At 47.2% G+C, this 22,748-nt stretch overlaps 1 protein-coding gene across 2 annotated transcripts in view; it reads right to left on the reverse strand.

Annotated features, from left to right (window-relative positions):
- The window catches only part of GARS1 (glycyl-tRNA synthetase 1), a 30,004-nt gene extending 7,716 nt beyond the window's left edge, over positions 1-22,288 (reverse strand). Inside the window, exons 1-12 of one of the 2 annotated variants that reach the window (XM_083466859.1) lie at positions 22,268-22,288; positions 15,288-15,389; positions 14,026-14,128; positions 11,130-11,271; positions 10,417-10,505; positions 8,480-8,556; positions 6,833-6,978; positions 5,212-5,361; positions 4,328-4,490; positions 2,333-2,497; positions 2,101-2,209; positions 1,579-1,723 (exon numbers count right to left, since the gene is read on the reverse strand). In XM_083466859.1, the coding sequence (XP_083322985.1) occupies positions 1,579-1,723; positions 2,101-2,209; positions 2,333-2,497; positions 4,328-4,490; positions 5,212-5,361; positions 6,833-6,978; positions 8,480-8,556; positions 10,417-10,505; positions 11,130-11,271; positions 14,026-14,128; positions 15,288-15,389; positions 22,268-22,273 (1,397 nt within the window). In that variant the 5' untranslated portion in view covers positions 22,274-22,288. Of the gene's footprint in view, positions 1-1,578; positions 1,725-2,100; positions 2,210-2,332; positions 2,498-4,327; positions 4,491-5,211; positions 5,362-6,832; positions 6,979-8,479; positions 8,557-10,416; positions 10,506-11,129; positions 11,272-14,025; positions 14,129-15,287; positions 15,390-20,642; positions 21,173-22,267 lie in introns of those variants that run through there. The other variant, XM_083466858.1, reaches the window with a different exon arrangement.
- Positions 22,289-22,748: the final 460 nt, after the last annotated feature.

The following is a 22,748-nucleotide window of genomic DNA, read 5'->3' on the forward strand; positions in this document are numbered from 1 at the left end:
ACTATGCTCACGAAGTTTAGAATACTGCATCTTGAGATTAGGGATTATAGAAATTAAGTAAATATTGCAAATGCTAACAAAAATGGTGGTTACGTATTTATCTATAGGAATTACTATAAACCTCCAACTCAAAATATTACGGTGGTGTACAATAAAATCATTAGTAGATAGGTAGCCGTGTTGGTCTGCCATAGTCAAAATAAAAAAATTCCTTCCAATAGCACCTTAAAGACCAACTAAGTTAGTTCTTGGTATGAGCTTTCGTGTCTGAAGAAGTGTGCATGCACACGAAAGCTCATACCAAGAACTAACTTAGTTGGTCTTTAAGGTGCTATTGGAAGGAATTTTTTTAATAAAATCATTAACGTCTCATAAAATACAGAGCCAAGGCCAAATCAAATTATTTCTCCCTTTTGTTCTGAGAGTGTTTGGGGAGAAATTTGTTCCTTTTTTAAAAGGCACTAGTAGGGAAATGCAAACCATGAAATGAAGGGGATTATGGGAATTGGAGGAAAGTATTGCAGATGGAGAACATAGAGGGGGAAAGACTCAGTCAAATCAATTTTGCAACATACTGATTAGCCTAATAAAGGTATTGCTCTATTGTGGATGTATGCCATAGGTAGGCAAACTAAGGACCGCGGGCCGGATCAGACCCAATTGCCTTCTGGATCCGGCCCGTGAACGGTCCAAGAATCACCGCGTGGATCACCAGCGCGCACGTTCTTTCCCTCTCCCTCACACGATGATGATGGCGGTGGCGCCTCCTCCCTCCCTCCTCCTGGCTTCTCCCCGCCCTGTCCAGAGAAGGAAGGGGGCTGGGCTTTGTTGGAGCCAGCAGCAGCAGCGCTCAAGCTACTGCCATCTTAAGCAGCCCCTCTCCAGAGCCCTTTCACACGCTGCTCATCATCCCTCCACCAGCACCGCCAGCCCCTGCCGCTCACAGGACACAGGTAAGCAGCCACCAGGGCTCGTGCTGCTCTTGAATCATTTTTATTTTTTCAAAATATAGTCTGCCCCCCCCCCAAGGTCTGAGGGTCAGTGGAGCAGCCCCCTGCTGAAAAAGTTTGCAGACCCCTTGGCAAATGAGCATTTCCTGATACTTCTATGGATTTGGGGATTTATTTATTTTTAATGCAGGAAAAGTAGTGTCAATTGGGAGGCTTTGCTGACTGGCGGCCGATTCAGTCTCCTTTCATCTTCTAATCCCAATTTTTAAGTAAAAATTGCTCAGGCTTTTTCAGATCTTTCACAAGCTCTTTCGCCCTTGCCAAAGCTCTTCAGTGTGCTGGAAGAGGATCTATGTACAACTGGTTCTTGTGATCCAAGAGCAAATTTCATCTACGAAAAACAAAGATTTCTGCAGACATACTACAGAGTTGACACAAATGACAGTTTGCCAGCCGCATTGTCAACAAAACCCGAGATGGTCCGAGATCAGAAAGCGAAGCCCCAGAACCAAAGCACTCTCTGGGTGACAATTCAGTCGCAAGTTATTTGTGCACCAATCTGAGCATCACGGCACAAATTGGTGGGTGGAAAGTGCCTGATTCACCTCCCTTAGGCTCAAACACTTACCCTTTTTCGTTCAACAATTTCTCCATCTCATTGATGTAGCACTCATCACAGATGGAAAGGTATTCCAGCACCAGTTTGGCGTCCTTTTTGTAAGCCTTGCCAATGGCTCCCTTATTTGCTTCGAACTGAACGACGTTGGCTGTTTTGTGCAGGTTACGTTAAGGAATCCCAAGGGAACAGGAGGAACATGAAAAACTTAAAACAAATCCTTATTTCCAGATGAATAGGCCTTGGACTCTAATGTAACTGAAATAGAAAACTATCTTTAGAAAGATGTTTCCCGCAAAAGCATTTTATTTTAAAATCCGATTTAAATTTTAAAAAATCTGTTTTAAATAAAAAGAATCATATCTGTGTGTGTTGTGTGTGTATGTAAAATATCATTGATTTTTCAGGAAGCTTCAAGAGAGCTTCCTGAATTTACTTCCAGCAGCCTCACAAACGGAAAATCATTAGTTGAACCCACACATCCTCCCAGCTCGATTCCCTGTCAGTTAGAACTGTTTTATTTCTGAAAGGATATGGGTTCCTTCAGAGGCTTTTCAGCTACAAGAGGAACTTTGGTGGCTCTGGCGTGGCAAGAGAGGTCGTAGCAAGAGCGGTCAGCACAGCCAACAATTTCAATCCACCCCTGAAAGAAGAAAAAAGGGTTCGCCTCTGTTCAGCACACCACCGCGTGAGTTAGCCAAACTCTCTCCTCTCCCCGCCTCCCCTCGATTAATACAGAAGCCTCTGCAGCTATCAAATCACTTACGTAGGATGTTTTGGACTCTGCATCCCAGCAGTCGCAGGCGTAGTGGGCCATTTCGTTCTCCATGTGTTGTCGGAAGCGCAGCTTGTTTGGAGAGATGCCGACTTTGACAAGGTAGAGGTAGATGCGGCCAATGAAGTAACCGAGCACCGAGTTATTGATTACACCCTGAAAGGAGAGAGAGAGAGATGGGATGCCCAAAGCCAAAAACTGCTTCCTCAAGTAAATGTGCACTGAAGAATTGATGCCTTTGAATTATGGTGCTGGAGGAGACTCTTGAGAGTCCCATGGACTGCAAGAAGATCAAACCTATCCATTCTTAAGGAAACCAGCCCTGAGTGCTCGCTGGAAGGACAGATCCTGAAGCTGGGGCTCCAAGACTTTGGCCACCTCATGAGAAGAGAAGACTCCCTGGAAAAGACCCTGATGTTAGGAAAGATGGAGGGCACAAGGAGAAGGGGATGACAGAGGACGAGATGGTTGGACAGTGTTCTCGAAGCTACCAGCTTGAGTTTGACCAAACTGCGGGAGGCAGTGGAAGACAGGAGTGCCTGGTGTGCTCTGGTCCATGGGGTCACGAATAGTCGGACACGACTAAACGACTAAACAACAACAACAACAGTGCTGCACACCTTGTGTTCAGTGTTAGAAGCTCAGGTGTACTGTATAAGCTAATCGCAAAATGGCACCTTAAACCTAGGTTGCGGTTGCCACAATGGAATGTCTAGGTGCCTCTTTTTTTTACAACAGTTTTTTCTATTGCAGATGTTATTGTGGCTGTTGTTCATTTCTATACCGCTTTATATTTTATATTTATAAATCTCAAAGAGGTATATAACACATTCAAACTTCAAACTGAATGATCCAGAATTAAACAAATTCAAGCTTCAAGGACAATATTTCAGAACCTCCCGAGTGGCATTTTGCTTTCTCCGATCACCAATCAGAGATCTCCACATGGTCGCAACTGGACCTGTGCCAGTTGCAAATCGTGCCTGGTGCCTAGGGAGTTTCGAACACTGCTTGAGTTGTAGTACAAAATACCGGGCCCTTTTCCATGAAATATCAACAGCATCCTCCATGTATTGAATAAGGAAAGTTAAGTTAGGACCAATCTATCAATTCCACAGGATTTTGATGCTGAGGTGTTTAAAGGCTTGTTCACAGCTGGGCAGCAGGCCCACAACCAAATCTCAACAATGGTTATCAGAAGCGCATTTTTTTGTCAACGTGAAGATTCCTACGTGTAGTAACGGCAAACCCAACATGGCTCTGCCTTGGAAAATCAGAGGATTTTAGTTCTGGAAAGGTGCTGAGACTTTCCATCATAGTTATAGGTAGGTAGCCGTGTTGGTCTGCCATAGTCAAAACAAAATAATAAAAAAATTCCTTCCAGTAGCACCTTCGAGACCAACTAAGTTTGTCTCTAAGAGCCTAGAGCCTAGGACTTGCCAATCAGAAGGTTGGCGGTTCGAATCCCCATGATGGGGTGAGCTCCCATTGCTCGGTCCCTGCCCCTGCCAACCTAGCAGTTTGAAAGCACGTCAAAGTGCAAGTAGATAAATAGGTACAGCTCCAGCGGGAAGGTAAACGGCGTTTCCGTGCGCTGCTCTGGTTCGCCAGAAGCGGCTTAGTCATGCTGGCCACATGACCCGGAAGCTGTATGCCGGCTCCCTCAGCCAATAAAGCGAGATGAGCGCCGCAACCCGAGTCAGCCACAACTGTACCTAATGGTCAGATGTCCCTTTACCTTTAAGTTTGTTATTGGTATGAGCTTTCGTGTGCATGCACACTTCTTCAGATACCAGATGCTTTCCATCATAATTAAGGCTAAACTTGTAGAGTGAATACAGAATTAATCTGTGTTGCTTCTTGTTCAGAAATTGCAATATGCAGACCTCATCTAGTTCTCCACAAAGGTGAGTATCTAGCAGAATTCATGGTGTTCTCTTCCACATTTTCTTCACACGCTTCTACTGCAAAACACACTTTCAGTACCTGCTCAACAGCATCCCCCAGACGCATGGAATGAGCCGACTGCCCACTGGTCTGGGCTTTGGAAGAGTACAAGAGGATGTGAAGGTCTGCTACATTCTGGAACTTAGGGTGATGCTTCTCACTGGGATCCACAAAATGCTCAATTTCTGCCATTGTGAATTCTCTAAAAGACAAAGGCATGCCCTCAGTTTAGTAGCTATTCTGCTTGAGAGCCACTATAACATCTTCCATAAAGGTGAGATAACCCACAAGCTCTGCACAACACCACGTACACAGGTCAACCCATCTCAATGTCTCGTGGCCTCCCAGACTCAGAGAGCTGGAGTCACCCAGTGGACACTGGGATAGGGAACCCAAGGGCAAAGTTCATGCTAAAGCTGCGAGCATTTGGCACCGTATATTCAATTATAAATTATACAATTATTTATTCAACTGTAAAGAGAACGAACAGAGAATATATAAAAGGTCCACCACTTTTTAGCCACCCAAAGAACAAATAAGTGCAGTGAAAATCTCAAGAGAGTTGCAACAGTAACCCGTCTACCTAAAACCATTTCCCCTTTCTCTCAAAAAACCCACACCAAATATCTGCACTGTGGAATGTTCTAGTTCTGGGGATCCAGTTAAAGTCAATGTGGGAAAGCAAAGTAAAAATGACAAATATTCACAAATTTATGATATCCCACAGACAGTGCTGTTGATATTTCCAATGATTATGCAACAGGGTCTTCTTAGAAATCAACTTGTAGAGAGGTGACTGCATGGGGAACATTTTAGGAAGACACACCCATAGTTCCATTCCCTTACAAGTTGAGAGAGAGAGAGAGAGAGAGAGGAAGTCTATAGTTTTAACAAACTCTGTCATAGAAGAATGCTTACAGTACCTGACTCTAATGAGGCCTGAGCGAGGAGAGATCTCATTCCTGAAGGAATTCCCAATCTGAGCAGCAGCAAAAGGAAGTTTGCCTTGGTTAAATTCCAAGAGGCGTTTAAAGTTCAGGAAGATCCCCTGCGCAGTTTCCGGTCTCAGGTAACTTTAAAAAAACACACAAAGGAAATCCAACAATGAAAGCAACTGAGAAGCAGGAAAATAACTCTCCTGAGAGCAGACGGGCCTAGTTCCCCAACTTTTTTATCTGGGGCAAATTGTCTTGCAATCAAAAAGTACAACCAGCATCTCTCTCCCCCGACTGCTCAGACTCCCTTTGCTGGCTTGCTTGGCTGGGGTGAGGGGAAAAAGGTTCTGAGCCTCAATAATTCCCCCTGACCCAATCCCAAATTTATTATTAAGGCTTGCATCTGGTTCCATATTCTCAGTGTCTTCCTGCTCATGTGCTTGTTTTTCTAGGAACAGGAACACTAAATACTGTTCGATTTTAAACCAATTTTCACTTTATTGCTTTACTGCACCCTATGATACAAGTAGCTGACAGCCTGAGGCATCACTGCTGCTTATCCGTCTTAGAGCCACATAATTAAACACCGGGAAGACCTGAGAGCCAGTGTGGTGTAGTGGTTAAGAGCGGTAGTCACGTAATCTGGGGAACCGGGTTCGCGTCTCCGCTCCTCCACATGCAGCTGCTGGGTGACCTTGGGCCAGTCACACTTCTTTGAAGTCTCTCAGCCCCACTCACCTTACAGAGTGTTTGTTGTGGGGGAGGAAGGGAAAGGAGATTGTTAGCCGCTTTGAGACCCCTGAAGGGGAGTGAAAGGCGGGATATCAAATCTAAACTACTCCTCCTCCTCCTCTTCTTCTTCTTTCTAACAGCAACAGCTGTTCAACAGTGGAACGGATTCCCTCAGGAGGTGGTGGACTCTCCTTCCTTGGAGGTTTTTAAGCAAAGGTTGGGTGGTCATCTCTCATGGATGCTTTAGCTGAAATTCCTGCCTTGAAGGGGGTTGGACTAGATGACCCTCAGAACCCCTTCCAAGTCTGATACTTTTCTAAGCTTATAAAATTAAAGATTGCAAGGCTGGTCTAGTCAAAGAGATAATCTGCTGCAAATAACCCACACAGCAGTAAATTTGGTCACCTTTATGTTATATTAGGATAAGAACAAAAACACCCCACATGGAGCTGAGTTGACTACCGTAGCCTCGTGTAAATATTTCCTGTCAAAGGCTCAGGATCGATTCCCAAGCCGCTTCTTGAATTTAGCTCATTCCTAGCTCCATGACGCCTAGCCCTTGCTAAATCTTCCCACCCCAAAATTCCCAAATCACATGTGGGAAAACATCACTACGCTTGAGCATTTGCGGGTTTGGGGTGCGGGAAGCACTCTTAATTGTTTTATATATCACTACCCCAGTCCCTCCTCCATCTTTGGTAGGTTCAGCAACACACACACACCACCCCAAACAAAGATCCCCAAGACCTCCTCCCGGGGAGGGTTAGTTGACTATAAGAACACCACAATGGAATGTATTCAACTGTAGCACGAGTCAGTCACCCTCGCCAAGCCCAGTAGGTCACAAGAAATATGTCAACATCCATGCTTAATATACCCTGGCATGTTTCCTCCAGGCCCGATAGAGGTCTTGAACATAAGATTGAAGGACACCGGAGGACTGAGGTCATTTCCAGTAATGGGAGACTTCACGTTGTAGTTCACAAACAGATCCGCAAGCTCTTCCTGGCCATAGTTGTCCAACTAGGAGCAAAACATGAAAGGCACATCCATTTAACAGGAAACTGCAGCAAATACTTAACTCTATCCACCCTGTCTCCTCTTTAAAAGACACCAGCCCCTTATGAGAAACTGCAACGGATTAATCCTGGCATTTTATTGGGGGAAGCAACAAACATGGATTTGCCAGCGCAGCCTCTTAAAAGGGCATTCTGGTGATGGGATAAGGGGCCAGAGCAACACAGACAAACAGAAACACTGTCACGTGTTTCCCAAAGCGTGCTATGAAGAGGGCTGGCAGGGAAAGAGCCAGGCTGGGGAAGCTGTGGCCCTTCGGATGCTGCCAGACTACAACTCCCATCATCCTTCACTGCTGACCATGTTGCCTAATGGGAGTGAAGGCCAACCAGATCTTGAGGGCCACAGATTCCCCCTCTCCCTACTTCAGAAAGTAAATTAAAAAGCCCACAATCCTCCTATATTTTCATGCCCCAACCCAATGGCAGCTGTTTGTGAGGATCAGGAAACCAAATCTGCAAGTTGAAGGACGTTGAGATAAGCGCACAATGGATACGAGGAGGAACAACCGCTTTTGCTTCTCTTGCGAGGTTATGAACTGCTGCAAATGCCTCCTAGGAAGGAGGGTGGTCCATCTTTCCCTTTCTCTGGCCAACAGCTACTTCTACAGGAGGACAGAGTCAGGAGAGGATGGGCGACAGCAGTGCAAGTGTCGACTGCCTACACTGAAGCTATCAAGTGTGTGTTTCCGCCACACACACGTCTTGCATCTGCTTTGACGAATGGGGAGTTCTCTTCAGGGAAGCAGACATGGGTGCAGGGGCTCCAGCTGCTTATTTCCATTCCTTCCCCTTCTTACTCACATTGGGTCAATGAAAAATGAATAAGCCAACTCCCGCCAAGTGAGCCAGGGCCACAAGCCGACTGCATCTTGGGCCACCCTCAGCACAGGCAGGTGCCACAGCTACAGCTTGCCAAATTTCAGTTCCCCCACCAGGTGGTTGTTATTATCCCAGCATCCACCTTGTTTTATCCAAAGCGAAAGGAAACAGATATATAGACATGGATCAGCTAAGAGCTCCCTTTCAGCTTTGCTCAATCTACGGAAAAGCAAGTTTCACAAATGTCAGCTGCACAGATTTGGACAAGCAGGACTAGAAATTATCCAAAGGCCAGAAACAGGGGAGGAGGAGGAAGTTTCTTACTTGATAGGCTTCACGCTACATGTGGAGCTCTGAATTTGCCTGTAACGGAACCACAGAACCAATTGCCCACCACTGTGCAATTGTAATAGATTCCCAGCAGGTATGCGGAACAAACCTTTACAATCTACACACCGCAACGCAAAGCACACAGCCACTCCACCAAATGAATTCGCCCTGTAGAAAACTCATTTGTGAGATGTCAACTTCCAAGTTCGTCCAGTGTCTTAATTCTTCCCAGGGAACCCAAAGTAAATAATTGAAAGCTTGCGCCTCCGTTTCCGTTTGCACAGCCACATACTGACCTGTGTCAGAACATTCTCCATTTCAGCCTTCTTCTCAGCTGTACATTTCTTGTCCGACATCAGCTTCTGTAAGTGAGCTGCAAGAGAAGGCAGAAAGAAGCGTTCGTGGCCTACCACAAAGCCCACCAGAATGCAGATTCTAAGAACTAGATGGGCAGTTTCCAAATATAGGTCTTCAAGGAGCCCCCAAGATCCCCAAAGTGGAGATCAGTAATGATAGGTTTCTCAGAGAAACATGTCTATCATATCCGTCATTAGTGACTTCCTTCTGCAAAGCACAGCTATAGGAGAGAGTCCCATGCTCCCAGTTCAAGGTGAGCCTGAGGCCCAACCGGTCTGACTTGTGCTCAAAAACCCTCCAGGCTTCTCTATAGTGCATAGGTAAAGGTAAAGGTACCCCTGCCCGTTCGGGCCAGTCTTGCCAGACTCTAGGGTTGTGCGCTCATCTCACTCTATAGGCCGGGAGCCAGCGCTGTCCCCAGACACTTCCGGGTCACGTGGCCAGCGTGACAAGCTGCATCTGGCGAGCCAGCGCAACACACGGAAACGCGTTTACCTTCCCGCTGGTAAGCGGTCCCTATTTATCTACTTGCACCTGGAGGTGCTTTCGAACTGCTAGGTTGGCAGGCGCTGGGACCTAGCAACGGGAGCTCACCCCGCCGCGGGGATTCGAACCGCCGACCATACGATCAGCAAGTCCTAGGCTTTACCCACAGCACCACCCGCGTCCCTACTATAGTGCATAAAGGGTTCCTCAACTCGAGTGTCAATGTAGAAAGAGTTTTTGAAGATAAATGTCTGAAAGCAACCGAATCGGGGAAACCAATTTGGCTCTGCCCTTTCTCCCAACATGTTCAGGGAGAGAAGATCCTCAGCCCTCCCAGAGCTGGCACAATTTAATGTTTCTAGTATCATTTTCACAGAATAAGAACAAAAAGTAGAAGCTGCTGGGTTTGGGCCAAAGGCCCATGTAGTCCAGCATCCTGTTTTCACAGGAGCCAACCAGATGCAACAAATTCACCAAACCCGCAGTTCCCAGTAGATGGTATTGTGAGGCATACAGTGGACATAAGAGCGTAGCTGTCGTGGCTAGTAGCCACTGATTGCCTTATTCTTCATGAATTTGTCTAATCCTCTTTGAAGGCCACCCAAGTTGGTGACCATCATGCCTTGTTTTGAAGCGATAAGCCATAGTTTCTGGGTTTGTCCATAAGAGGAAGTTGCTGGTTAAGTGCTGGGTCCTGGGTTTGTTCCAGGCATAGGCAAATTCTGGCCCTCCAGATGCTTGGGACTACAATTCCCATCATCCTTGACCACTGGGTCCTGTTGGCTAGCAATGATGGGAATTGTAGTCCCAAATACCTGGAGGGCCAGAGTTTGCCTATGCCTGGTTCAGCCGCTTATGCAAAGGGGGAATTGAAGTGGCCAGGAAGAGTCTCCCAGCATCCCACATACAGCTCATTCATATTCTTGGCTTGTTGGGTAGGAGTGTGACCTGTATCTGTATCTGGATGGTGACTGTCAGTATTTCTTGTGGAAGCGAATTCTAGAGTTTATGTGCTGTGTAAAGAAGCACCGTCTTTTCACAGCACGTAGTTAAACTGTGGCATTCACTCCCACAAGAGGCAGGGATGGCAACCAACCTGGAAGGCTTAAAAAAAGGGATTAGAAACTGCCTAAGTCACTCTTAAGACGGCATTCCGTTTCCAGGCAAATTTCTAGTCCTGACAGCTGCAGAGAAAGGAGGGAGGATATTGAAAATATGGTGCTGAAGATATGCCAGCCCAGCATAATACATGGCTTATGCTAACTTGGCTTTCGCTTGGGAGAGGAGAGAGATTATAACTTTCAATCTAAAAACATTTGTTAGACCAATGCTGAGGCAAGGGGGGGGGGGGGACATGCGAAACCAGTCCTGCTCTCAAAGCACAGCATACCTTTCAGGAGGTGATCAGCTCGAAAACACTCCCCGTTTTTCACATCCTTCACCATGAAGTCTGCAAATTTGTCTACGTGGCCCGAGGTCCTGCAATGGTCAAGAGTAGCGTCAACGTGGAAGGCATCAAGATGTATTTTATTCATCGGTGGATTTATAAACCGATTCACAATGCAATGCTACCCAAACAGTGTGTGATTAAAAAGATATATATCACAGACTTAATGGATTGCTTTCAGTAAACCAAAAGCAATACTACTGTGGTAGAATTCACATTCTGCAAAATGGCAGGGTTATACTTCAGGAAACATCCTGAGCAGCCATCTACCTTCTCGCCGCAGCGATACCTATATAAGAGCAAGCGCATGCATATACATACACAGAGAGAGATACCTCAGTTTAAGAACAGTCCTGTTTACGAACGATTCAGTTTATGAACCCTACAAAACCAGAAGTAGTGTTCCGGTTTGCAAACTTTACCTCGGTCTACAAACGGAAACCGAATGGTGGAATAGCACTGGCGGCGGGAGGCCTCATTAGGGAAAGCGTGCCTTGGTTTAAAAACAGATTCGGTTTAAGAACGGACTTCCAGAACGGATTAAGTTCGTAAACCGAGATACCATATATAACACTTTTTTTCACTTTCTTTTGTAGAACTGAGAAAACTTCTAATAAAATATTAATAATAAAACAGTAGTATGACATGCTACTTACTTCAGAACCGGCTCTGGTGTGAGCATGGTGCAGTCTATCTCAAGAATCTGCTCTTCTTGGATGAAGTGCTGCCTCCAGGCATGAACGACATTGTTCTTTAAAGCACAACCCACAGGACCAAAATCATACAGGCCACTCACACCTGCAAGAGAGACAAGCTGTGAACACACACACACACACCATTCAAAATAAATAAGTAAGAAAACAGAATTCTGGTCTGCAATCTACAACATGAGAATTATAAAAAAAAATTGCAACATTTTATCATTGCCATAATATAGAACATAATTAATTGTTATCTCCTTACTACAGTGGTACCCCGCAAGACGAACGCCTCGCAAGACGGAAAACCCGCTAGACGAAAGGGTTTTCCGTTTTGGAGGCGCTTCGCAAAACGAATTTCCCTATGGGCTTGCTTCGCAAGACGACAGCCCATAGGGAAATCTCCGGGACAGCGGGGAAGCGCAGCGCGTCTTCCCCACTGTCCTCGGACCTCCTCCCGCCGCCGGACATCTGAACGAAGCTCCGATGTCCGGCGGGGGGGGAACGTCTCCTCCCGCCGCCGGACATCGGAACGAAGCTCCGATGTCCGGCGGCGGGGGGGGAACGTCTCCTCCCGCAGCGGGACATCGGAACGAAGCTCCGATGTCCGGCGGGGGTGGGGGAACGTCTCCTCCCGCCGCGGGACATCGGAGCTTCGTTCCGATGTCCGGCGGGGGTGGGGGAACGTCTCCTCCCGCCGCCGGACATCGGAACGAAGCTCCGATGTCCGGCGGGGGGGGAACGTCTCCTCCCGCCGCCGGACATCGGAACGAAGCTCCGATGTCCGGCGGGGGGGGGAACGTCTCCTCCCGCCGCGGGACATTGGAACGAAGCTCCGATGTCCGGCGGGGGTGGGAACGTCTCCTCCCGCCGCGGGACATCGGAACGAAGCTCCGATGTCCGGCGGGGGGGGGAACGTCTCCTCCCGCCGCCGGACATCGGAACGAAGCTCCGATGTCCGGCGGGGGGGGGAACGTCTCCTCCCGCCGCCGGACATCGGAACGAAGCTCCGATGTCCGGCGGGGGGGGGGAACGTCTCCTCCCGCCGCGGGACATCGGAACGAAGCTCCGATGTCCGGCGGGGGTGGGGGAACGTCTCCTCCCGCCGCGGGACATCGGAACGAAGCTCCGATGTCCGGCGGGGGTGGGGGAACGTCTCCTCCCGCCGCGGGACATCGGAGCTTCGTTCCGATGTCCGGCGGGGGTGGGGGAACGTCTCCTCCCGCCGTCGGACATCGGAACGAAGCTCCGATGTCCGGCGGGGGGGCGGGAACGTCTCCTCCCTCCTACGAACATCGGAACGAAGCTCCGATGTCCGGCGGGGGGGGGAACGTCTCCTCCCGCCGCCGGACATCGGAACGAAGCTCCAATGCCGGGCGGGGGGGGGAACGCCTCCTCCCGCAGCCCGGCATCGGATGGCTGTCCTGAAGACTTGGGGTGGGAGGAGGGTTTTCCTTCCCACCGCCAACATTCAGAATGCTGTTCTGAATGTTGGCGGTGGGGAGGAAAAACCCTCCTCCCACGCAAGCCCCGGGAACAGAGGAGAAGCGCTGCACGCCTTCCCCTCTGTTCCCGTACCTGTCCTGAAGGCTTGCGGTGCGGAGAAAAGCCCTTCTCCGCACCGCCAGCCTGGCAAGCGGTTTCCCTAGGAACACATTAATTGATTTTCAATGCATTCCTATGGGAAACCGTGCTTCGCAAGACGAAAAACTCGCAAGAAGAAAGAACTTGCGGAATGAATTAATTTCGTCTTGCGAGGCACCACTGTACTGCTGGCTATTACACAGTTCATTTTTTGCAGATTAAGGCAATTAACTCATCCTACCAATAACCATGAGAAACTTCCTTTTGACATTGAGAGAAGCATCTCCTGGCAATTTTTACTAGGATGCAAGCACCACTGAGCTCAAGATCAGTGAGACACACTCCAGGTAAGTATGCATAGGATTACATCGCAAGTATTTTGCTCCACCAGTGGAGATTAAAAGGTCTGTTACAGTAATACCTGTTTAAAATAACCTACAAAAACCAGATATAATATTTGTATAGATTTAAGTAAAGCAAAGGCTCTCCTCAAAGGGAATTTACAAATTCCTATAAAATTCCTATAAAGTTTAAACCCATAAAAAGAATTTGCTCGTGATGTACTATGGAGCTGTGTTAGAATTAGACCCAAGCAACAAATTGCACTAAATGACAGTATCATAAAAGGAAAAAGGTAAAGGACCCCTGACAGTTAAGTCCAGTCGCAGACGACTCTGGGTTTGCGGTGCTCATCTCGCTTTACAGGCCGAGGGAGCCGGCGTTTGTCCGCAGACAGTTTTTCCAGGTCATGTGGCCAGCATGACTAAGCTGCTTCTGGCTCAACGGAACACCTAAACCAGAGCAGTGCACAGAAACGCCGTTTACCTTCCCGCCGGAGCGGTACCTATTTGTCTACTTGCACTTTTTGGTGTGCTTTCGAACTGCTAGGTTGGCAGGTGCTGGGACCGAGCAACGGGAGCTCACCCCGTCATGCGGATTCGAACTGCCGACCTTCTGATTGGCAAGCCCAAGAGGCTCAGTGGTTTAGACCACAGCACCACCCGCATCCCCTGACAGTATCATGCACCCACCTAGAATTTTTAGCACCATTCAGCTTAATGCAGATGGTAAGCTAGATCCCTGACATTTTTCAATATTTTTATTGTTAAATCTGATTTCTATGTTACTGCTTGCCTTATGTTTAAAACTGACCATTACATCCTGTCTTTTGCATTTTATCATGGCCTAAGACTGCAAAAATAAATAAATGGTGAAGAACACAGGAAATCATGCTCTAAAGAGCCCACAATTACAATTATAAATTGTGTACCTCCATAAATAGAAAAAGCCTGGTCGTAGAAAAACCTTCGCTTCAGAGTATCTTCCATTTTAGCTCTGTCCACGATATCATCCTTCGGCTGCAAAGCTAGCTCCTGTAAAAAAAACGAATGATAGATTTCAACTAAAATAGTTCTTCCCTGATCCGATTATTCTCTCTCTTTCTCTCAGTAGCACACACACCTCCTTCTTTAGAGATACATTGCCCGGCATAAAGCAGAATAGTGCTGGGCGTCTTCTGCTTGTATCTGAAGCTGCCCAACATCTGTAAAAGCTCTTTTTAAACACTGTCATAGGGCATGCTGCTTTCAGCTGCATCGGAGCCGGGACTCTGAAGCGCACATGACAAGGAGCCAGTGATGGAAAAACCTCCAGAAAAGTAGCTGAAGTCCTCAGTTAAGTGTTTAGGGGAGCTTCTCACAACCCGGTGCTCGCCAGATGTTTTGGACTACAAGACCATCAGTCCCACCCAACACAGGTGCACTTGCACCCAGGGCTGATGAGAATTACAGATCAAAACATCTGGAGGGCACCAGCTTGGGGGAGGATAGCTTACAAAAACAGATGGCTTAGAAAGCAGCCTATAGACATGGTGCAATCAATAGACACCCTTCAAGAAATTTCCTGATAACACAGGTGCTACTGAAAAAAAGGGATCTCAGTGTTAGTCCTATTACTAACATGCTTTTATTTAGCACCAGAAGGAAACTGACCAGCTCTCCTCAAAGATAATATAGCACCAACAACATTGCTGAATATGTTTTTAATAATGTCCGTTGATTATATTTCCATACTTTACTGTGGTTGCAGATCACTGTGTGACTTACACATTGGGAAACGATGCAAAATTTTAATAAGCCTAACATAGCTGGGATGCCAAATTCCAAAAACTTAAATGATGTTTAAAAGAAAGAAGAAAAATGCAAATGGTGTTTATACGGCCCCCAAGACATGACAGTCTCTGCCCATGAGTACCAACACTTAGAATCTGGCATGCCATCACTAGCCATAATCAAGAAGAACCACAGTTTGGCATTTGAAGGAAATGCTGAACTATGGTTAATCTGGAAATAGACACTGAAACTTCCAGCCACCTCCTTGAAGACACAATGGAGGAAGAAAAGGGGAGGGGAAGCACAAAAGTCTGAAGTTCATTGTAACTCGTCAGTGCAACCCTAAACCTTGGTCATTTACGCTGGCATAAAGGGGAGTGGGAACCAAAAGTCAACCAAAAAATTGACTCCCAACACTCACCTTTGCTTCGAGGATTCTCTTGCGAGCCTTGAGTTCAGCTACTGCTTTGTCTACATCCACCTGGGGAGCCTTCTCTTCCTTCAACTTTCGAACAAGTTCGCCCTAGAAAAAGAATTGCAAACAGTCAATACGGGTTCAGCTCTAGAAGAAATCCCATGAACATAGCGGGGGGGGGGGAGGAATTGCCAGCAGAAACAGCACTTTTCTTCCACTTAAACTCACAACATACACATGGATTTGAGGGACAAGCGATACCTGACCCACAATGATGTTTAAACCAGTACAACTGCCTTTTGAAGGCGGTGGGGAGGTGAGCTCTCACAAAGAAATGCACAGCGCGTGGTACGTCACAGTCTATGTATGTTTACCAAGAAGTCAATTCCCACTGTGTGAACGCAATTTACTTTCTAGGAAGTGTGTCCAGCATTTCGGTATCATTGATTTTCTGAAAGATGTGACAGTAAACAAAAACAAAAAATTGACAGAAGCAAGTTATTACGGCATTTCAATAAAAGCCGTAAGATTTTGAAAGACAGCAATGCAACTGACTGCAGACATCTTGATAAAGGCTTAAGGATGGTTTCACCGTGGGTTGATAAGAATGTAGGTTAGAAAAGTCATTCTTACTAGGATTTCTTATCTCACATTCACAACAGTCCTGCGAGGATAGGCTATGACAAATGTCCCTTCCACATGGTATCTACTGGGTCCCATGGCTAAGAACCACCATAGGTCTTATATCCCACACTTCAGTTTCCACACAAAATTCAATACTAGTTTTTCCTTATATGGAAAACAGAGCAGGGCAACGTTGCTGTGAAACTTAGGCGGATAGAACTCCAAAAGTCCCAGGTTCAATCCATAGAGTCTGTGTAGAACTTTGGAACGCCTACTCAGAATTCCCAAGTAGTTTGTCACAAATTATGCATATGGAGTCTTGCAGTGAATATATACACAAAGGGTACAAACCCTGGTGAGTCACAATCACAGTTCCCCAGATTTGGGGTGTGGGTAAGTGCATATATGGGGAGGGGCATACACAAAAGTCGACACTCAATAAGTCTACTGTCTTGACTGCTCCCAGCAGGTGAGATTGTATGGAGCTGAAGAAACCAATGCAAGGGCTTAGCTGGATATATTCCACGACAGCCTTTGCCAACCTAGTGCTCGCCAGATGTTTTGGACTATAACTCCCATCAGCCCAGCCAGTTGTTGTCCAAAACATCTGGAGGGCACCGGACTAGCAGAATGCCTTAAGGATTAGATTCATTTTTTTTAAAAAAAGACTATAAACTCCATCACCTTCCTAGTTTCACACATCACAGTTTAGCATCAATCTTCCCCCTAAATAGATTTCCCTTACTGAAGGTCTCAAATAGGACCGCATTTTTTATAATAAGTCCTTTCTACACTGGTAAACCGTTCGCTCCACCGACAAGCAGCTGGCAGGAAGCGCAGAAGTCGAGGGCAAAGGAAAATATGAGCAGGAGGGAAAGAGCTTCAGATGTGGAAAGAAATCTCCATCCTTATGAGATTAATCAAAGAAGAGGCAGGCACGCCAAGCATGACAGACCACAAACTCATCAGGGAGGAAGCGAAAGAGAAACCCGACAGCGTCCATTGCTGCAGCCAGACTAACAACGAGCTTGATTCTGAATGTGAAAGTTTGACTCGAAGTCACTGCAGTTGCAGGCTAACGTGGCAGAAGGGAGGGAACTGAAGGTTGTTTTTTAAGCTAGAAAAGAAGGGAGCGAGAAGAAGGGAGGAAGAGGGGGTTGGCTGAGAGATAAAATCTCAGGAAAGCAATATTAAAAAGACATTTGAAATCTGCAGTCACCAGAAATGAAAGGGGGGGGGAAGCATGCATTTTTAAAAAGCCAGCAGCATTTGCCGTTTCGCATGTCAAGAAAGAGAAAGTCCGGAGCACACAGGAAAAAGGCAGAAATTGAGGCGGGGGGAGGAAGGAAATGCCGACAGGATTCATTTATTTGAGAGACCTGCCCAACCCAAAGAAAGTGCAACGGAGCTAGACTGATGTGGCAGATTTCACTGCAGCTTTGTCCCTTATGGCAGGGAAAGGGATCCACCCCTCTAACACTGAAGCCTATTGCATCAGGCACTGCTGCAGGAGGAAAACATTAACCCAGCCCAGGACTGATTTTTCACTCAAGGAGATCTGTCCAGAGGTGTAATTAAAGTGCTTCTTCCTTCCCTAATGACGGGGACAAGCCAACAGTCCATACAACCTCCTCTTCATTCACCAGATCTTAATCTCTGCCAGGCTAATTTCACATCACACAGCACACTCTCTGTGCCTGGCAAAAGTCCCTTCTCACACCAAGCTTTACTTTCAGCATTTCATTATTGCAAGTATGAGAAAGCAGGAAGATTCCTGTTTAAGAAAACGTTCTGTGTTTGTGTGTCAGCTATTGAGATTCCTTTTAAAAGGATAACCTCCGACTCTTGCATCAAGCCACCAGAACCTGATTCAGCAAGATCTCCTTAGAACCAGGTAATTTGGGATGGTGTATGATGATTCACAAGAAAAACAAAGCTGAAGCATACACTAATTAAGATGCTACCCATCCAGTTATGTAAAGACACCCATCTGAGTCCATTTTACATGACTAGCTAAGCAAGAATAGACTGTAAACTTAGTGGCATAATGGGGAATTTACACAAAAATAACCATGTATCTAAAGATCAGGTATATAAATAATCTGGGTGTGCAGGGCCTTCTGCTCAGTTGTGAAACAACCAAACAGATCCAATTTTGCATTAGACTGGAATATATAGACATACACCCTCCAGGATGCAAAGATATAAAAGAGTATTGCAAGAACCAAGCAGATCTGAAAGTCAGATGGTAAGTGGGGAAGCACAGCTCATCTCCACCATGTGAAATCCCCCACAAAAAAGTTAAGGAAATTTAACAGTACAATGCTTTAAAGCAGCACTGTCTATCAATAGGCTTTCATCCCTAGTGGGAGTCTAAATATATCCCCGAATCCTTACAACTATTGTATTATTACAACTACAATTTATTTATATAATCTGCTTTTCAGCCCAAAGGCCCCCAAAGCAGTGAGCAGCATATTAAACTAATAAGAACATATATTATGCTTGATCTTACCCGAAAGGTCATGAGAAAATGCTTAATTTGCTTCTTTTCAAATGAACAAAAATGGCTACAGATCAGAATCAGAAAGCGCAGAGATTCAATTCTTTACTGCAAGGTATCACATCTGTCTACAAAAGGAGTGTCATAAGGTGCAGGGTAAAGGTTCATTAGGAATAATGCATTCCAAGTGAAACAACTCTGTAGAAAGTGCAATCCCCGACTAACCTAGGACCACTGAACCCTTCTTAATAGACTTCGCTTACTTCTTAATAGACAGGTATAGAGCATTGTGCTGTGCAAGACATGCAGGAGAAGAAAACGATGCTCTCTGTGTGGACTCCACTCTGCTAAAAATGGGTTTGAATCATCATTTCACACTGTAGGGGGGAAAGGGGACCATAAACACATCCCTCTAGAGAGTAAACAGCTGGAGCAATCCAGCTGAAGAAAATGAGAGGAAAGACCATCCACAGTATATGGGACATCAGGGGGAAAGAGTTCATATCTATCTTGTTCTCAGCTCAGCTTATCACAGTGGGAGAGGAACTGCAGAGAAGCATATGAGTTTATAAAAGAGGAAGGCAGGAATCTCACAGAAGACCCAGATCTATGTTCAGGTAAATCTCACCCACCCAAATGGAATATGGGGACCTAGTTATATGAAAGAAAATGCAGCAGAGAAATTAGCTGTAACACAAGACAAATCTCAGGAACCTGGGGAAAGGACCCACTGCCACACACACAAACACACACAACTGGCTCTCTATGAGAACAGGAACGCCACAAAAAGACACAGCACTTTAATTCAAATGTACATGGGGACTTTCCTCAAACAGAATTAAGGAATGTCTGTATGAATCCAACTTTAGGTAGATACAGATAAGTAACTAAAGGGGGGTTATTCTAAAGCAATGGTGACTTCCTACACACCTCAAAGCTACAGTGGAAAGCCTTGGAGAATAACCAGGAATTAAGCGTTTGTATGTATCTCTTAATTCTACAGCTACATCATGAATGGGGGGCAGAGTGACATGCAAGTCGGGACAGAGAAAGATGACTAGGATGAGAAAGCTTCAAACAGAGGAAGCACCTGTCCTAAATCAAGTTTTGAAAGGACGCCACATCACGACACGCAAATCAAGGGTTGGTTAGGATCCCCCGAAAACACCCAGGATCCAGAATCCCAAGAAAATCCCACACAGAGTTCCAAGCGTAAAGGACAACCAGGGGCAGCTGCATCCTCAGATCAGAAGGCTCCCAGGACAATCCTATACGTGTGGTTGTTCAGAATCGAGCCCCACTGCACCCAGCGGGGCCTTACACCTGTGTAAAGCGCCTTTGCAGCCTGACAGTATTGCTGTCAGGTGCGATTATTCACCTCTTTCCCACTACACAGATCCAGACTGCAAGGGGAAGCCTATTGAAAGGGGGGAAAGAGAAGTCCTCTATAGACATATCCCTGTGTGTTTGTAACTATATATGTCTTTCTCTCTCTCTCTCTCTCTCTCTCTCTGTATCTCCAGATAAATGTGTGCATCCCTATTTATATGTATGTGCATCTATTTATCCCTATGTGTTATGTGCATATATATATATAGATATATATGTGTGTGCGTATGTATGGGTATATAAGTATGTGTGTATATCTGTGTATTATGTTTGTATGTGTGCACAGTGGTACCTCGAATTAAGTACTTAATTCGTTCCGGAGGTCTGTTCTTAACCTGAAACTGTTCTTAACCTGAAGCACCACTTTAGCTAATGGGGTCTCCTGCTGCCGCTGCACCACCCCCGCACAATTTCTGTTCTCATCCTTAAGTTCTTAACCCGAGGTACTATTTCTGGGTTAGCCGAGTCTGTAACCTGAAGCATCTGTAACCTGAAGTGTCTGTAACCCCGAGGTACCACTGTATGTGTGTGTGTGTGTGTATATATATATATATATATATATACACACACGGTGTGTGTGTGTGTGTGTGTGTGTGTATACACACACACACACACACACACACACACACACGGGGGGGGAGAGAGAGAGAAATGCAGATTCTAGAGACCCTCATCCAGATTGGGGGGGGCGGGGTGGGGGGCAAGATCCTAAGATGAAAAGGCGAGAAGCCCCCGACCCAAAGTATGCGGAGTCCCCCCTCCTCTTTCTAACACAGGCAGCCACCCCCCCCCCACTGATGGACAAAGGACCCCCCCCTCCAAACAAGCCCCCTGTCCAGCCTCACCTGCTGCCGCACCGCCTGCCTGAGCGGGGCGAGCAGCGCCTCGGCGGCGGGCCCGTCCATGCCGGCGCCGGGGTTGCTGGTCCACTGGGAGGGCGAGAAAGAGGAGGAGGCGGCAGGGACGGCGGAGGGGGACCCGGGGCGCCTGGTGACCAGGGTCCGGCCGGCGGGGCTGGGCTGGAGGCCGAGGGAGGCGAGGGGGCTGAGGAGGAGGCTGCGGATGCTGCTGCTTCTGAGGCGGCCGAGCGAGGCGGCGCGGAGGACGCTAAGGGGCCACGGCATGGAGCGCAGGAGGGCGGCGGCGGAGGCGGCGAGGCCCGGCCCCCAGCATGATGAAATCCCCGGCCGGCGAGGCCGCCCTCTCCGCTCGCCCCGCCTCGAAGCAGGCGGACGCGGCGCCCGCTCCGCCGCCGCACTTTCGCTCCTTCTCTGCCCCGCCCCGGCCGCGGAGTCGCAGGCGCAGATTCGACACGGGCCAGCGGGCGGGATCTAATCCACGCAGGCCTCGCCTTTCCCCTGGGACGGAGTAGGCCGCGCCGGTTGCTAAGGCAACGGCCAGGCCTCCCGCCGCCTCAGAGGCCACGTTGGGGCGCTGCGAGGCCGAGCGAACAAAATAAAATAAAAATAAACGGAGGGTTGGCGGGGAAGCAGGAGCACTTGCTACCTGGAAATGTTGGGGAGCAGGGGGAAATATTATGGGGTGGGGCGTGTTTTTTTAAAGCCAGGCCTCGGTTCAGCCTTTCTCAAACTTGGGTTCCCCAGTAGTAGATAGGTAGCCGTGTTGGTCTGCCATACTCAAAATAAAAAAATTCCTTCCAATAGCACCTTAAAGACCAACTAAGTTAGTTCTTGGTATGAGCTTTCGTGTGCATGCACACTTCTTCAGATACTTCAGATATCTGAAGAAGTGTGCATGCACACGAAAGCTCATACCAAGAACTAACTTAGTTGGTCTTTAAGGTGCTATTGGAAGGAATTTTTTTATTTTGGGTTCCCCAGAGGTTGTTGGACTACAACTCCCAGCATCACTGATCACGGGCCCTGGTAGCTAGGGATGATGGGAGTTGTAGTCTTCAGAACAGCAGGGACGCCAAGTTTGAGAGACACTAATGACCGGTGAAAAAACACTGCAGGAGGACAGGAGTAAAGACCACAGAGGAAATATATGACCTTGTACCACATATGTTCACCCAATGCAAGAAACCCTAGTCTGAATGAGTCCCAGATTTAAGAATTCATCAAACACATTTTGAAGACTACAGGTCCCATGCTGCAGTGCAGCCCTGCTCAAATATTCTTTGTCAATAATGGAGCATGCAAAACTAGCAGCTGCACAATGCCGAAGTCTTTGGTGCTTCATCACTCCCCATCTCCCTCTCTGAAAACTGCAGAGACTCCACTTCTGGAGTCCACACAGGCACATGACAGCAGTCCTTCCCACTGGCTGCTACCAACACCCCTAGTCTCCTCCTTAAATACTACAAAGTCCATGTTGCAGGGCAAAGGCGATCAAATGCGTGTACTCAACAGGTGCGTGCAATCATGGTTCAGTTTCCCCTCATTGTTAACCACCATCCGATCTATGCGGTGGCACAAATCCTGGCAGTTTTAAGTTGCCCACGACTCACTTCCATAAAGCAGCGTGCTCACCACACAAGACTGGCAGACCTTCATCTTGTTGTTGGGCATCTCATTCTCTCATACCCTTTCGGAGAGGGTTGTCCAGCTCAGCGTTGATGGAGAGGTTTCTGGTTATGGTGGAACCCAGGTAGACAGAATGGCCTTCCACCTCAAGCATATGGTCGTCAATGCTGATGTGTGGAGTGCCAGCGACGTCCTGACCCAGGTTGTTGGTCTTCATGAGGCTGATGGTATGGCCGAGCTCCCTGCAGGCTTGAGCAAAACAGCTGATGAGTCTCTGGAGAGCTTCCTCAGAGTGTACAGTCATCTGCAAACAACATCTCAGGTAAGGACCCACCACACTTTTGTGCTGGTATGGAGACTTGCCAGGTTGAACAGACCCCCATCACTCCTTGAATGGAAGTATGGACCACCTTCTGCAATGGTCCGGTTTGCGGGCGGTCAAAGTCCTGGCGGAGGATGGCGGGA

Source organism: Podarcis liolepis, assembly GCF_965112155.1.
Source record: "Podarcis liolepis genome assembly, chromosome: 12".
Lineage (NCBI taxonomy): Eukaryota > Metazoa > Chordata > Lepidosauria > Squamata > Lacertidae > Podarcis > Podarcis liolepis.